Here is a 17,393-nt window from a genome sequence, read left to right as displayed (position 1 = left end):
AAGTGAACATTAAAAAGGAAATAAGAATGACCTTTCATGAACTTGATATGTGTCTCTTTGAAATAAAATACATTGTTCCAAGATTTGGTTTGAGATTTACATTAAATATTAATTATGTATTCCTGAGTTTCAGAAAGAATTTTTTAAGAAAGAAAATTGGGGTTTTTTTAGGGAAAACTCTGCACCAAATGCTATTTATTGGTATGGACTTCCCAACATTTAAGCAAAATAAACACTCCTCAAAAACACATAGGAGGTGTAGCTTTTACATCACCAACCTATACTCTTGAAGTAACAGACATTGTTTCATATTCTAATTATTTGAATTATGGGCAATTTTTTCCCTCCCCTTTTGGGGAGACCTTTCACACATAACTAAAGAATAAATATGTTGATGCCAACAGAAACTGTATCTTTTAGCACAAACCATCTCTAGCATGACAACTCCATCAGACAGGGATTAAGCAGTTTTGCTTTAGCAGATGACCCCCAATAACTCACACAACCCACCCACCCAGCAGTGGTTTTTGGCAGGGAAATATTTTAATATTGCTGGAAAATAATAAATTATGAGGGTATGTGGGCATCTCCTTCTGCAAAAGAGTACCCAAACAAAAATAAAACATTATTTAATTAGTGCCCTTTCACAATTTTATACAGAAGTTTAGTGAACTAATTCCCAAATGGAAAGGGCAATTAAATAAACAATGTACTTTGTAATAAAGAACACAGAACTGAAATGAGAGTTCTTCAAGTAGCTCTCCCAGGATTCCCAGGAAATTATGTGGGACAAAAGAACAACTAAATTCTGCGGAATCATTTGACATAACTGTTCCAGATGTGATTTGTTCTTGGGAAAACAGTTGTTGTGCAAGTTGCTGAATGCTTTCCCCATCTCTCAAACATTTCTCAAGGCCAACATTGCTTTTATGAGCATTGAGATGCTCATTTGAATTTAAAATTCACCATAAGAGGTTATTATGGAGATACAATTTTTTAAGTTTAAGTGTGACTCCTAAATGTTACATGGTTCCTGTTTCCAATGAAAATTACTCAAGAGAATCTTGGAAAACTGTGACATTCTGTATTTGTAAACCAAGAATGTTCTATTTTTCCACAAATTTATCAAGAACATTCAGTAAAGAACATGTGATTCTCAATAACTAAGGTGACATGAGAATAAAAGAGATGGAATTCCTCTTGGTGAGTATTTTATACAAGAAAATTCAAGACAGCTCAAGCCATCTGCAGGCTTAACTCCACAGAAACAAATCAATGCAAGCAGAGCTTATCAAGAGTTTTCTTCCTTAGCTTTGCTAAGTTGGTATGTTTTCTAGAGAATCTGTTTTCTGTGTAATACCCAGTGAAACTTGACCTAACAATTAAGTTCCAAAGAGCCCAAACAATTCCATGAGGACCAAACTCACCGCTCTTGTAGCGCTCTCGCTGTTCTATCTTCAAGGTCAAATAGAGGGTCCTGATAGGGAAATAAACAGCCTGGGGATAGACTCTTCCCACCTATTTGGAGATACACATTTCTCAGTTAAGGAATCCTGACTACAGATCACATCAACACAGACAGGTTCTCTTGTAAATGAGTCCAATTCAGCAATAATCAGCTCTTTGTGTTAAATAACAGCTTATGGAAATTAAAGATTCTTTCAGTAACAGGAACCCGAAGAGGATGAATTGGTAGCTCCCTGCACACACTGTTAAGACATTACCTAATTAGGGTTTCCAGATCATATTGCCTAATAAACCTGAAAGCAGCATAATGTCAGAGCTCCAGCTGGGCCAGCTCAAAGATCTTACTCATGTGCATAATGGAAGAAAAACAGACATAATGACAGCAGTTAGTCTTTAAATTAGGCCACAATTCCCAGCAAGCCCCACCATACTTGATAAGAAAGCCCATTAGAGAGTAACTTTACTCCACCTAATTGTGGCACTTAATGTAAGGGGATACCAACTGCACCCAAAAATAAAACCAGGATTTTATGGCTTCCATTAAAAAAAACAACCCTAAAGAGATGTTGACATTCAGCATCCCATTTAAATCTGTAAATCTCAGTATCTATTAAAGGAAAGAAACCATGTGTCTACTACCTGCAGTAGAGCACATCTTAAGACAGCATTTGAGGCTTCCTGAGCCACAATTTTACTAAATCATAGATCCTTTCTCCATCCAAATGGATATGGTAAGTGGTGGAAATGTAGCAATGGGATTGAAGCATTCAGTAATCTGATATTTATGACAGATCATTAACCTGACACACACATGCTTCATGCTGTAAGTCAAAAGCTATTTGAAGAGAATTTTGGAGTTTTAAAGCAGTAACACAGAAAATATGGTATTTTTTGATTTCATACTTTTTCTACATACCTAAAGTGTAAAGGGAAGACAAACAGGAGTATTTGTGATATTTACAAGTCTAAGCTCCAAATAGTGTATGACTTTGAGCAAACACTCACTTCTACAAATTTTATACAGATCTCAACAAATAAAGTGTCTACAAAGTTGACAGATGAAATGAGTATTTTCTGCCAGAAGACAGTAGAGCACACTGATGTTGCCAGAAAACACCAAGCCATACCCATCAAAGTTTGCCTTACCTACTTTGGCATCTTAAGCTGCTTGGCAGCATGGTCTCTTCAAAGTTACATTTAATTTTATGAAGAGAGAGGGAAGGGAACATGAGCACCTCATCTAGAGCTGTGTACACCCATGCCAACACAAATGGACATTCTCTAGCTACAAAAACTCACATTCTCAGAGCTCTGAAAGAGCAAAGACAGGGGACAGGATAAAAGGAGCTCAATCTCACAGGATAGAATACCCTGAACTAGAAGGGACCTGCAAGGTCAGAAATTCCATATCTCAAAAACTAAAAAGGGGGGAAAGAAAGGAGTTCTGTGAGGAATTCAGCACAAGAGTTGTCCTGTGCCAGTTTCCAGGAAACAGTGGAGCAGTGCAGGCCTGGAATTCAGGCATTGTGAGAGCTTCCCATGGCCAACTGTGCTTTAATGGGACTTCACTCTTTTATATCAACCTGAATGAACAAACACCAAAACACTTCCAGACAGTTTGCCCTTCAGCTACTAAAGCTAACCAATCTTTACTCCTACATTACAAGTATTTTTAACTATGTATTTTATGTGTTCTATATAATTCACAAAAATACATTAAATAGAATTCCAGAGGGAGAGCTATAATGCCTTATACAAATAAGGATACAATTTCACTGGATTTAATCTCAGTAAGTAAAACTCAACTTTGAAATTTAAAATATCCTGCTTAAAGGCAGAAATTACCATTTTTTAACACATCAACAGTTGCAAACAATACCATTTTTAAAGCTTGGCATTTTTGCAATTTGCTTTTAAAAAAATTCATGTGTCACCTCACAAATGAAGCTTACAGACAAAAAGGAATTAGGGATTATCTCCAGTACCTGACTGATGAGGTTGAGGAGCAGTTTGCCCTCTGAGCCAACCAGGCAGGTCAGCAGCTGTGGGATCCAGGCCAGCCACTGGATGGGTGGGACACCAATACAATACTTGTCCACTGCATCTGCCAAGGTGTTCTTATCATCATCAAAACTCAGCAGCCAAAGAACCTAGGAGAGAATTTCAAGAGGATCTCTCAGTGCTTAAATTTAAGCCACATCAATCATTACAATGCACAAAAGCAAATATATTTTATTAATATGACTGTGGAGTCCTTGAAAGTGTTAAAGCTGCCTCAGAGACAAGAACTTACAATCATTGTGCCTGGCCAATGCTATTTTTCGTCCAGAAATAATATTTAAAGGATGTAAAAAATAAATGTAAGTGTACTCCTTACTATGAAATAAGACAGAAAAGAGCATATGAACATGACTGCATTGCAGAAATTCTTTGGGGTTTTGGCTGGGAGTGTAGATAAAAATTTAGGCAATTTTATAGAACCTAAAATAAAATGAACCTTGATAAAGGAAGTTGATTATTTCTTTGGGTATTCTTAATTATTTTAACTGTCCACCCCTCGTTTAATTTAAATTAAATATATTAAACATTGACTAAAAATCATTAACTATTATGCAACCAGACAGGGAGAATAATAAACTTCTGAGTGCTGTTGAGGCCACCTTTAATCTCGGACAATATTTTCTGTGCTTGTTTCATGGTCAGAACAGATTGTCTTCCCTGGTCTGGTACAATTATTTTATTTTCTTCATGAGAGAGATTAAATATCCCCAAACTGAGAAACATACAACACAAATAGCTTTTTTTGGCCAAAATTTTGCTGAATTTCAGAGTAAAACTGTACAGAAAATGCTTATCTGGAATAAAATATAATACTTAGGTAAACATCAATATTATTTAACCATAGTAATGATAAACAAACCTCAAACTATGTTGCTTTTTAAAGGACCAAAGGATGCCTTTTTGCAAGTATTGCAACACATTGTGTAGTAGAAATGCTGGATGTGATTTGCCCTTTTCCTCCTACAAAAAGGTTCCACATCTAAAGGAAAATCCAGACATCCCACTGACATAAAAAAACCTCAAAATTAGTTTTGAACAACCACACATAGCCCCTCTATCTAAATGAAAGTTTCCCTTAGTAACTCTTTCACTAAAGCACTGAACATCATCCCACCCCTTTCCAATTCTTTTTTAACCCCCCAGACCTCACCTTTGCTAGGTACTTCCTGGACTTGCTCTCGTTCTGGTGGCGGCAGGCGTGCAGGTAGCAGGTGATGGCAGACACCCCCAGGTGGAGCTGCCTCTCCTTCACAAAGATGTTCTCCAGGTAATCCCCCCACATGGCCCACGCCTTCACCAGCACGTCATGCATTTGCACAGCTGCAGAAAAAGCTTTGTTTGCTTCCTCAGACCTGTGTGGTGACAAATAGGAATATGAGTTTTATATGATTTAGTAGCTGTTTGCTGGTGTAAGTCAGATTTCTGATAGGGCAAGCAATTAGTTTCTTAATACTCAGTGATACCTTTTAATAAGGTCCCTTACAACTGTTTTGTCATTGCTTTCCTTGCAGTTCAGCACCAACAAAAGTAAATGCTTCAACATGAAAACAGTTTCTTAAGTGCTAAAAATCTCATATACTCCCTTAAAAAAAAGTAAACAAAACTCCCAGTGCACTACTTTGGGAGAAAGAAGAACAAATACAAGGGAAGTGAAGCAAAATCATTTAAACATGCTGCTCCACTGGGCAAAAAAAAAGGAGTAAAGCAACACTGGGAAGATGTTATTTAAATTATGTTTTAGAGGAAGGCCTCTTACTTAACTCATTTTTCAGACAAGTCATGAAAAATTTTACAACCAACATTTTCTGGAAGCAGTCAGTTCCTCATCCCACCAGCTGTAAAAGTTTCCTTTTTTTCAACAGGAAAAGTGAAGGAATTTGAAGGTTAATCACACAGTTCTGGGTAACCAAAGGATTATTTGTTTGTTACTAGTGAGGTTTTCTCCAAGTGTCACTAGTCCAAAATCTGGCACGATTCATCCCAGTATATATACAGCCCTTGAATCTATGTTATTTCTTAGGCATAAAAATAAAGGATAAGAAAACTCACATAAGCATTACCAAAATGAAGAAACTTAAAGTTTTTCAAGACTCTTTATGAACAGAAAGAGCTTCACTTCTCCTTTGCAGAACAAGCATTGAAATAACCAATATCAAAGTAACATGATGCTTGTTTGACTCATTCTTTAAATTACCTGTAATATATTTTTAACATAACAATATTAGCTTGGGAAATTATAATACTAAATTAAAATGACCAGCTACTGAGGCATAACTCTAGAATGGAAAACAGCTTTGTCTGCCATGTGTTAGTTTTTGTGCTACATTAATGTCCTTGCTTTCAGAAGCTCCCTGCACCCTGGATGAAGGTTTGAAGTGAGCCAGCCCAGCAGCAGCCTGATGGATGACTCTGTATCACTACTGCTCCTTTATAAAAAAGGAACTTCCCTGACCGTTTTCCTTTCTCCCACTCTACAATCCATCACTCTTGACACCTGAGGTGATTTTTTTTTAATGGTTTCTATCACCTTGCCCAGCCAATGGGCAGCACAGGAGGATGCAGCAGCAGAGGTGACCTTTAACTTCAGTTTCTTTGACACACAAGTAATCAATCAGCAGTCCCATTTTCAGGTTCAACACTACCACTGGTCCTAACTGAAACCTTCCTAAATTCCTGACCTCAACTGTAGTGCTAAAAAATGCTTGTGTGGTTTTTGGCAAGATTAAGAAACTCTAAGTACATCAGAACCACGTTTTTAACCAGAAACCTTTATCCATTTAATCCTGAAGGAACAAACAGAGACAATTCTCTGCAAGAATTTTTAAAAATTTAACAATATAGGGGAGGCACACTTTCTTCTCTTTACATCTCAACTACAATTAAGCCAGTGACCATATAAAAGCCCACTGTACTTTCCATCCAAGTAATTGCAGTCTGCCTATTTAAAATCCTCTCTTGTATCCACAGAAGAAGATATTCATCATTTCCTGACTTGAATTGCTATGTGAGGTTGCAGTGTACAGCTTGAGACCTGATGGATTTCATTCTATAAGTGGCCACAATGCAGTGGTAAAGGAATTATTCCACCCACATGTAACACATAACAAAATTGTCATTAAATCCCATCCCCACTAAGTGCTCTTGAAATCTGAAGGGGTCTTTTTGGCATTACCAAACAAAAATTGATTGATGAGCTATTTATTTATTGAATTAAAGAGAGATCTCCCTCAGAACAGTAAAATGCCTGTCAGTGGAAAGCAAAACCATTTCTTCTTCTGTCCTACAAGGCTTCAATATAGGACCAATCATTACATCTCCAAACTGCAAAGGAACTCTCACAGATACTTTTACTTTCTTACACAGCAGTGAGAAATTTTACGCTGGTATAAAGACAGGGAATGGCTTTTCTGCTCAAATACTGTGTTGAATACCTCAACTACATTTTTTTTTCAGATGTGTGCTAGTGCTTCTTGCAGCCAGCATACTCACTTGTTAATCTGTGCCAAGAACATTCCTTTTAAAGCATAAAACTCTGCAGTCATCTCCTTGGTGAAGTACTTCAGATTGGTTGATTCAATAACTTCAAGACCCTGTTAAATAAGCCTTAGTGAGAAAAGTCTTTTGAGAGGGAAGGCTTTGTTAAATGAAAGTGCTATAAAACAACAGCCAAAATATTATCTTGAAATTTAAACAGCATGACTTTCAAGTATTTTGTTTTAATTTTAAAAAATACAGACTGACAATTTTAAGTTTCCACTGCCCTATGCAAACCAAATACTACAGGCAACGTTTAGCAGGTTATCTTCCCACCTTGCTTATGTTACAATTATACTTATGTTATATTACAAGGTTCATTTGCTGGTCACCCACGTGCCAGTGGGTTTTGCCTAAAATCACGTTTTATCGTTTTCAACACATACAATGTTACTTCAGTTTGACAGCATCCATCACTCATGAGTCAGACACTCAGTGTTGTTTTTTCCCATTACAAATAATGCCATTTTTAAAGTCTTTCCATTTATCCATCTTGTAAGATTTAAATAAACCTAGTCCCACTTTACTTCTGGGTCAGCTAATTTTTAATATATTCACAGTGGACATCAACTGCATTGGACTGCCAGCATGACTCAAAGCAACACTCCCTGCAGGCTATAACATGGCCAAGGCAACACAGCCCCTGCTCTGGATACAGGCAGCTTGTTTAGATCAATGCATCTGACGCTCATGGGGTTACAGGACCCAACAACAGCTTCAGGAGCAAAGCTGCCCTACCTGCATGCACTCATTTTTGCCCATGACTCCAGCCAGCTGCAGGTAGCACTTGACCTGCTGGCGGATCTTCTGGAAGCAGTCGACGATGGGCACGGTGGGGATGGTGTGGATGCGGCTCAGGATGTCCAGGGCCACGTTGACCAGCCCCTGCTTGCGCGCGATCTTCCCGTACTGGATGATGGCCGAGGCCGAGGCGTGCACGCCCAGCATGGCGTTGTTGGAGCTGGGGTCGTGCTGGGAGCTGTTCTCATAGGCAGTCACAATGGCTGGGAAGGCAAGGTGAGATGTTTGCCATTGGAAATGGTGTTACACAGAGGGCAGCACCTTACACAGCAACACACATGACTTAAGATAATCAAACATTTCAATGAAAATTGAATAAAAACTACAATTCACCAAAATCAGCCACCAAGAAATTAGGTCTTTGTGGCATTCACATTGTCTGAAAAATCCCTTCACCCAGGATTTTTCTCCTGAAAAAGGAAAACAATTCCTATCTCATTTGCTTCTCCTGTGTTGCACTCATGCGTGGAATGTGTTTGGAGATTGCTTCATTGGTTTCTGGTGTGAGTTATTTTGACTCATTGGCCAATCAGTGCCAAGCTGTGTTAGGACTCTGGAAAGAGTCTGGAGTTTTCTTTATTATCTTTTTAGCATTCTTAGGGATCCTTTCTGTATTCTTTCATATAGTATAGTATTCTTTATTATAATATAGTATCATAAAATAATAAATTAGCCTTCTGAGAACATTGATTCAGATTCCTCATTCCTCCCTGGCAGAGGGATCCCTGCAAATACAATATGTGTTGTCTGGAAAATTCTATGATGAATGCATGCTGGACCAGGCAGACTTACCCTGGTAATGATGCTGTCTCCACATGAAAATGCTGCTCCAGTGGGATAAATCATCTGACACAATAGGTAACCTGTTCCTCCAAGTCTTCACAACAGTCTTCATATCATGTAAGCTGTTGTTCCTCCCCAGGTTAGTTGGTTGCAGTCCTGCGTTTATTTGGGCTGCTTCCTGAAGTTCAATTATTTGCTGTGCTGCCTAGAAAACATCAACAATATAAATAAGGACCAAACAGAAGATGGCAGCAGTCTTGAACCCACTAAAGGCAGCAGACAGTTTGTTAAAACTTCAACCACCTGAAGAAAAGGCCCACAAACTTTAATGGAATTTAATTACCTGTAGTACAATAAAGCCAGTGTAGTATTCTCTAAGCTACCACTTGGCAGATAACAGTTGTATTCACTGTTAATCAACCAAATGAGATAACTATTTGAGAAAAAAAAGGCAGTCCAAATTTATAGAGTGAAATCTCTTGAAACAAAATAAATTAAAGTAATATTTTCCTACAATCATCTCAGTATCAGCTCTCACAATAGCTTAACCTTCATCCTACACCCATTCATCACATAAATTTAATTTTCTCATGGGTATTTAATCACATACTATCTGATATTTAAAAAAAGTAATTACTGCAGTGCAAATTCGAGGCTGCATTTGTACCTCTGTCAGTCACTGACTAATTTATCATTTCTTCACGAGGGATATATACATATTAGATTGTTTTAAAAGCTTGTTTTAATTGATATCTGAAAGCACTTAAATACTTTATTTAGCAATATTAATCTTTTCCTGCTGCAGATGCTGCCATTCTTGAGTAGGGGAGGGGGGCAATTTGAGATATGGGTGAAATCCTAGCAGGAAGGAATTACATTCATTGAGAAGCCATCTAATGGTATTGTGTGAGCTCACAAATTGTACTTATTTACTTGAAAACTTCTTCTGAATATGGAGAAAACTTCCATATTCAATCACTTTATCTGATGCATCAATTTATATCATAAAAATTCAAAGCTATGAGCTGCTGTGTGAGCTCTACCCACAGGAGCAATCATTTTATAGAGACCCCTTCATATATGGTGCAGATTGGTTATGAATCACACACACAGAATGAAACCACCGATCTTAAACACAATCACAGAGGCCTCTGTATCAAAGAGAACTCAAAGCAAAGTCCTGTGCACTTCCACAGGCAGGGCTCAGTGTCAGATCTCTGAGCAATGGCCCATCAAGAAATTATCCATTATGAAAACTGAGCTATTCCACAATTTCTCCCCTGGAGATGAAGGGTTCCCTCCACAGGAAGAAGAGCTTTGTCAGGTATATATTTATAGGGTATCTAAACAGGGACAAAGCCTAAATGTCAAATGAATGGAATGTTTTGCCTAAATCCCACACTGCCAAGCCCAGCACGATTCTGCCTCAGCCCCACTTCCACACTGGTTCCACACAGATCAGAGGAGACAAGGTTCATTTTTAAGAATCTTCTGAAAGTAACTCTAGGCCAAATCAGATTTTTTAAGGATGGATTTAGGCATCTACTTCTGTTTGATTATACTTCTACTCTCAAACATTATTCTCTTACAGTTGCAAAATTAATTATTTACATGATTAAATCATAGAGAAAACAATGGGGTGTTGATGTTTTATTTCAAAGGAAACAGAAATCCATTTTTGCTATGGTAAGACGTGTGTGAAAGTTTACAAGGACACAACCATTCGTTTCTCACCATGTAAAACATGTTATTTCATTTCATTTAATAGTTAATCTACATATTCCATATAATCAGAATTGTGCCAGGTGCTTCCCAAAAACATTTCTGGATATCTGAAAAAAGGTGGGTTTAATCACTTACAAGCTCTTCCTGATAAGCAACAAGTACTTTGAAGGAACAGAAACACACATTCTGCAACTTCAAACAAAAATCCCATTATGCAGAAACTATCAGTACTATATATCCATATCATATACACTAAAATATTTCACACTTGCAGCTGCTGGAGGACACCTGGAGCCGAGAGCTCTGCTGTTACCTGGAGCAGGGGGGTGTGGACGTGGGACACGACGTGGGGCAGGCGCCGCCACTCGCGGATGGCCAGGCTGCTCGCCATCTCCACCAGGCGCTCGATGAAGTTCAGCTGCTGCTCCTCGGGGTGGCAGATGGCCAGGTACCCCCTGTACATGTTCACCTTCCAGGCCATCTCCTTTGGACAACTCAGCTCCACCTGGTTGTGGAAAAGGAAAAATATCCAGTAAAGATCGTTCCTACTCAAACAGGTAATTTTTTTGAAGCGTTCTTAAACAAACAGCTTCGATGTTTTAAAAATAATCTTATTTTTTAAAAACATCAGATTGAAGTGCTAACATTTATGTCACTAGAGGAGTTTCAGCTCTCCTAAAGTTACTGGCAAGGGCAGGCTAGCACATCAATTGCCAATTCAGCACAAGAGTAGCAGTGCCCATGCCCAAGCTGCTGCTGGGGTATTTTTATTCTGACAACTGTAATGCATCTCAAAGAGCTGAGCCAGCCCAAAGCAGCCCTGCCACAGGAGCAGGATGGTCACAGCAAACCATTCACCCTGCACAAAGCCAGAAGATGCTTCTCAGCAGATAACACACACAAGTCTGAAATGCTTCAAGGGCTCCAGAACATGTAATGGCAATTTCTCCCCTAAAAGGATCCTGTGCCTACCTGTCCCACATCATGCAGCACTGTACGCCCTGTCTGCTCTAGGGCACTGATAAGTTTATGAAAATAAACAGCTGATATTTTTTCAAGTAATCACAACCAACTTCTCATTTATGTTAAAGTAATTCCTGAGCACAGGTACAAAGTCAGGTCACAGTGGTAAAATAATTTAAAAAATAATTTTAAACCATTTCCTCAGAACTCTGGAACAGTAGAAATATGGCAACTAAACCCAGCAAAGCACTTGAATTGTGCAGCACCTAAATTCTGTGAGCACTTTACAGCAAACCTGCACTGAGCCAGTGTTCACCAGCTGACACTGCAGGCCTTTAATCTACAACTTTCTCACCTCTTTTTCCTCCACTTTACATCAAGCTCTTTATGGTTTGATGTGCAACACAGAAATCCCCCTGCATTATCCTCCTGCTGATAAACTGTATGGTGACCATTACAATTGTTATTCCTGTTATCCTCAACTGGCTTTTACGCCTGAGCCAGCAAAGAGAAAGTGCCAGGTAGCATCCTTACACTTACACAGTGAAAATAATCTCCTTCTTTATTATGTTATCTACTGGATCATTAAACACAATGGCAGTGTGAGCAAATGGAAATGAGTCTTGGGTCCTATCAAAGGCTACTTGCTGTTTTAATAGCTCAGCTTTAATGAGTAGATTATTAAAAATCTTTCACAAAGATTTACAAAAACTGATAGATATTTGCCATCATCCCTGGCCTCTCTTGTGAATCAACCATGGAACTTGACAAGAAACAGCAACATTCAAGAATATCAATAAAATTGGAGTAGTGAGGTACAGCAGCATAGAATCAATTATTCTTTCAGATCCCAATATTTATGCAAACGTGTGCTGACACTTTTACAAGAACCTGAGTAGAGTCACAAAGGCTCCATTTATGGCTTCAGCAGCATCTTCTCCTCAGTCATAAAATAAACGTCTCATTACTGAAAATACTTCATTTAATACAACTGCAGCTACAGCATATCAGCACTTACTCAGGGTTGTCACTTCCACTCAACTTGCAATTGTCCAAAACCAGAAGCTGTCAGATATGATCTATTTCACTCTCTTCAAGCCCAAGGCTTATAATATACTGTACAATATAGTTCTTATTTTAAGCTTTAAAGCTTTCTCATATATTTCTATATTTAGCCTCTGAAGTTGCATACTTAAATAGGACATAGAATACTAAGTGTTATAAGAACAAAAGAAATTAATTAAAATGTAAATAGCACCCATAAGACAGTTTTTGTTGCATGTGCAGTTTGCTGCTTAGACATTTGGCTTCACATTGTATTTTAAATATGTACTTCACCCTTTTATTGCAAATTCTGGCATCTTTAGCACAGTAATTCCAGTATTGCCCCACTGTATACAACAGTGCAAGAAAGATCTGCAAGTTCCTTTCTACTGTGATTTAATGCAGTATTCTCACCTTTTAGATTTCAGTTTTACATCTGGTTAATGTTTCTATATTACCTCATCAGACGAGCAACTCTATCTACCACGAACAGAGAATATATTTCCTTAAAACAGAAAAAACAAGCCAAAGAAAAGCCAAATCAAAACACAACCCCCCCCTATGTTTTCCATCTTGTTTAGATTAGTGACACTTTATACAACATTTTTAAAAAATTCCAATCTACTGGCAACTCCAACAGAAGTCTGCCATTGGCCCCAAGAAGCTCAAGATGTCCATGCAGCCTGGCATTTTACAGCAGCCTCAAGAGCAATAACCACCAGCTTATTCTCATGGGATGGTTCCTAAAACAGTCAGAATGAAGACACCCAAGGCAGGATGAGGAGAAACTAAACATGAGCACAAAAAGCCCTGACTCACCTGCACCAGAGCCTCCTTCATAGCAATCCAGTTTGAGACCCTCCATGCACACTTCAGCACCAGGTAAGGATTTATGTGACCTTTGGACTGACCATATTCTGTCAAAGGCTCCCACTGGTTCAACTCTTTTGAGCAACTAAGAAAAACAAATGCAGTGTCAATTTTGTTACCAAAAAACCCCAAAAATAGCAATAAAAATGACAATAAATGTTTGTGTATCAGAATATTATCTGCGTATTTGTTCGTCTACAAACAGCTTTGCAAGCACTGCAGAAGTTTTATCCAGATGGGAAGACTTTTTTTTATTTATTTATTATCAGTTATAATACAGAAATCTGTGAACAGGGAAGAGCTGCATTTTGTGTCTCCCAGAACAACCATTTTAAATAGGAAAAACAAATTTTAACTCCAGTCTGTTTCCACCAATAGCAAATTACATTTTTACAGCAATTCAGGCATATCACTTCTGAGGCTCTGTTAAGGGAATACAAAATAGCTTTTTTTATTCCCTCAGGTTTTCTCTGTATCTGAGCTAAGTCCTGAGGTAAGTTTATTCTCATAACTAATGCTTTAAACCAAGAGCAGGGTATTTTGTTTCTATTGCAGGATAAAAGAATTGTTCCACATCAGCTTCCAAGTCTTACCGAATCCAGTGGTCTTCCCAGAGCTGGTACTCAGGAAAGATGGAAGGGGAAGCATTGCTCCTTTCGTGCTCTTTTTTAGCCTTCTCCATTGCTTTTTCATAAGTTTCTTGTGCCTAAAGAAAATTCAACCATTCCAGGTTTCCATCTGCTATGTACACAATAACTCAATACTCTTTTATTTTTAAGAACAAGTGATAAGAAAACCTTCACAGACTTGAAAAAAAAAAAGTCAAGTGTGTTAAATTCATTCCTGAATATAGCTATTATTTGACAGCTTGACAAATGTCATGAAAATCTGATGGGTGTGCACAAAAATTTCACCTTACCTCAGTATTAAAAGGTCTCAAACTACTACTGTAGACAGCAGAGAAGCCATGGCATTTCCATTTTAGAAGACTGAAGTTAATAATTAATATTCAGAAGTCTTTTCTGCTGACCAGAATATTTATCCTGACAGTAGAACTACTCAGATAATTACTAAAATCAAGACTGTACCTGTTCAAAAAAGCCATGCTGTTCATAGGCAATGGCAGTTGCTGTCTCTGGGAATTTGCAGCGTTTCTGCCACAGCCCAGCCCACATATCTTCCTCTTGCAACAAAGAGTAGAGCTCAGCAAGGGAATCCAGGATTTCCTGCAAGGTTAAGAACACATATTTCTCCACAGTTAAGCTGTCTTTATAAAGCATAGTAGGTAGCAAACCCCATGTTCTACACTGAGACAAGCTAAGAAAGACATGGAAACAGAGAAGGGCTTACAAAACTTATTAAAATTCTCCTTAAAACTCTACAAGGGAAGAAATTAGTAAGAACCATGTACTGAAAACAACACTGCATGACAAAAACATCCTAAGGCTTGTACACTGACTCTTGCCTATCTTCCCTAACACAACAGATCAAATCATAAAAAACCAAAATTTTTAAACAAGTCAATAATACAATAGGACAAGAGGAAACAGCTTCAAGTTGCACCAGGGGAGGTTTAGATTTGATATTATAAAAAATGTCTTTACTGAAAAGGTTGTAAAGCACTGGAACAGGCTGCCCAGGGTAATGCTAGAGTCACTGTTCTTGGAGGTATTTAAAATACATGTAAAATGTGACACTGGGGACATGGTTTAGTCAAGGATTTGTCAGTGTTAGGTTTTTCTCTTCATGTTTCACAAGGTATTTCAATAAATATAACACTACCTGTTGAGGAGGAGTTATGCTTTCCTGCTCATAAAATTCTGTTGTCTGTTTAGGTTTAATCTGCAGACTGAGTCCTTTTTCAAAGGCTTGATGTTCCAGCATGAGTGTGGAACGAAACCAGAGGTTGTGAGTTTTCCCCAAGTATTTCAGCACACAAGGTCTGATGGGAATGGGAGGAACACACTGTGACATTGCTTCCACAAAGCAGTTCAGGGCACTTGGCTGGCAATCCCTCTGCACCTGATGGCTTCCACTGCACAAGAAAGGGCTTATTTCACCTGCCAGAGCCTAGAAGAAAAAACACCATATTATCTGTCTATTCAGATTCTTCAATTAGAGTAATCAGATTTAACGTCTCTCTAGTACAGGGAAAAACCCTTCAATAAGTACATTTCTCTTTGTAAAATGAAAGAGTATTTCTTTCAAAAGATGTATTGATACAGGTACACAGCATTCAACAGGCTGAGAACGGCAAACATCTCAAAGCCAGTGAACAAAGTCACCACACAAACACATTTTCCTGGAACAGCAGTCATTTACAAAGAGGAATCTGCAAATGGGAGAGAGAGAGAGAGGTTCTCACATGTTGCTGTCTGTCAGACAAGATTTTCCAAAGTCGTGAAAATAGCTGTATCCAAGTCTTCTCTGCCAAAGGTGTAGAAATATGACATAACTGAACAAAGGCACTCAGCAACGCTCCCGTCTGGAAACAGACAGATGTACAGAAACAGGAAAATACAATTAATCCTGTGGCAAAACAGTTCAGTTATACAGTTGATTCAGTAGTAATACTAATGTCTTTTCAACAAAAATTTAATCCTACTTTCATGTTGATCAAGACTCTGATTCATTACTGCAACCATCAAAAAAAAGAAGGAAAAATGGAAGATGTTGATCATCTTAGTAATAGGAATCATCAGGTTAATTGGATAGAGCTGCTGCTAGTGTGGAGTTATTTAAACATAGCTTTCAGCTAAATGATTTTCTTAGAAATTATTTAATCATAAGATGCTGATACACATTTTTCATCCTATACCCTGTGTTTGCCATCAGTAGTTTCTGAAATGAATTGTTAAAATATACTTAGAGTGAAGGAGGATGATATTTCATTTTGTAGGAAAGGGATACAGTAACAACTAGCAATGAAATGAAGGCTTAAGCATTTTTTACCATAAGACACAACAGATTATAAGAGATGTCTAAATAAGAAAACTCAGCTAAAAAATGAGAAATGTGAGATATAAAAAAAAAAAAAAAAAAAAAATTTCAGATCAGTTTGAAGTTTCAGGATTAAAGTGGTTTGTCACCAACAAGCTGCACCCACCTTCACTTCCCGCAGGGAGTCGAGGAATTTGTCGTGCCGGTTGGTCAGCATGTGCAGCTGGTTGCCAATGTCCTTCTCTGAAAGTTCCTTCGTTTTGGGAGTGCTGGTCTGATCTCCTGGAGCCAATTCAATGTCTATTTCAACATCCTACACAGAAATAAACAACACAGTACATAAAAATAGGCGTCTTCTGTGTACTTTTGCTTGTTTTCCACAATAGAAAACATCCTCCTGATCAATTTATTTCAGACCTCACTGTTTCTGCTCCTTCTCCAGGTTCAAATCTGTAATTGCCTAGAGTGCTGAAGTAAAGACTAAATGAATGAATGGGAGTTCTGAGTGACCCAAGCATGCTTAAACCATGGGAGACATGAACAATCATCACTCATTCTCCAAAGGTGTCTGATGAGAAACTAGGAAGAGCTGAATTCCATCAGAGAGATTGCTTTCTCCACAGCATTCTCCATCAGTTACCTCCTCTTTGGATTCGCTGTTCTCCCTCTCCCGAGGCTCCTGCTTGACGTGAGTGACCATGGCAAAGGCTGCCCTGTCGTGGCTGTCAGCAAGGTTGATGACATTGGTGATGGAGGGCAGCATGGCCCCCTGGCAGCTGGTGCCAATCGTGGTGTTCCTCTCACACACTGCCAACAGCAGCTGCCACGTGGAGAAATAACAAGAGTTTTTGAACATATATTTCACTGCAGAACTTCAAAGAAAGTATCACCATGGTTTAATATTTAAAAAGAAGATAAAAGTTGCAATAGTAAGTTTAAGGCCTATTTATCGCCTTTATTAATAGAATCTCCTAGGCCTAAAGGCTAGGAGATTCTATTAATTTTGTACTTTTTAACACATGTGTTAAGTGCCCTCAATCTGCTAATAAATACAGACTTTTTATCCTTAAAATGGATGTTCACAGATACCTTAAATTCATGCTTTAATATGCAAATTGTTAAAATAAAAGGTTTTGTCCCATTTTATTTTAAATAACCTAGGCAAAGATGCAATTTCATTTCAATGCAATCCCACCTAACAGCTG

General features: G+C 38.2%; 1 protein-coding gene across 3 annotated transcripts in view; it reads right to left on the bottom strand.

The window, feature by feature from the left end:
- TRRAP (transformation/transcription domain associated protein) overlaps positions 1–17,393 on the bottom strand; it is a 75,277-nt gene that overhangs the window by 14,699 nt on the left and 43,185 nt on the right. For all 3 annotated transcript variants that reach the window (XM_064725556.1, XM_064725555.1, XM_064725557.1), the window contains 14 exons: positions 16,829–17,008; positions 16,355–16,501; positions 15,614–15,733; positions 15,031–15,318; positions 14,337–14,474; positions 13,842–13,954; positions 13,198–13,333; positions 10,685–10,876; positions 8,656–8,851; positions 7,801–8,066; positions 7,018–7,118; positions 4,679–4,880; positions 3,453–3,617; positions 1,428–1,518 (listed from right to left, as the gene is read on the bottom strand). In XM_064725556.1, the coding sequence (XP_064581626.1) occupies positions 1,428–1,518; positions 3,453–3,617; positions 4,679–4,880; positions 7,018–7,118; positions 7,801–8,066; positions 8,656–8,851; positions 10,685–10,876; positions 13,198–13,333; positions 13,842–13,954; positions 14,337–14,474; positions 15,031–15,318; positions 15,614–15,733; positions 16,355–16,501; positions 16,829–17,008 (2,335 nt within the window). The remainder of the gene's footprint in view (positions 1–1,427; positions 1,519–3,452; positions 3,618–4,678; positions 4,881–7,017; positions 7,119–7,800; positions 8,067–8,655; positions 8,852–10,684; positions 10,877–13,197; positions 13,334–13,841; positions 13,955–14,336; positions 14,475–15,030; positions 15,319–15,613; positions 15,734–16,354; positions 16,502–16,828; positions 17,009–17,393) is intronic.

This window comes from Zonotrichia leucophrys, chromosome 14, assembly GCF_028769735.1.
Source record: "Zonotrichia leucophrys gambelii isolate GWCS_2022_RI chromosome 14, RI_Zleu_2.0, whole genome shotgun sequence".
Classification (NCBI taxonomy): domain Eukaryota; kingdom Metazoa; phylum Chordata; class Aves; order Passeriformes; family Passerellidae; genus Zonotrichia; species Zonotrichia leucophrys.
The sequence above is the reverse complement of the archived record's forward strand: the minus strand, read 5'-3'. Positions and strand labels throughout refer to the sequence as shown.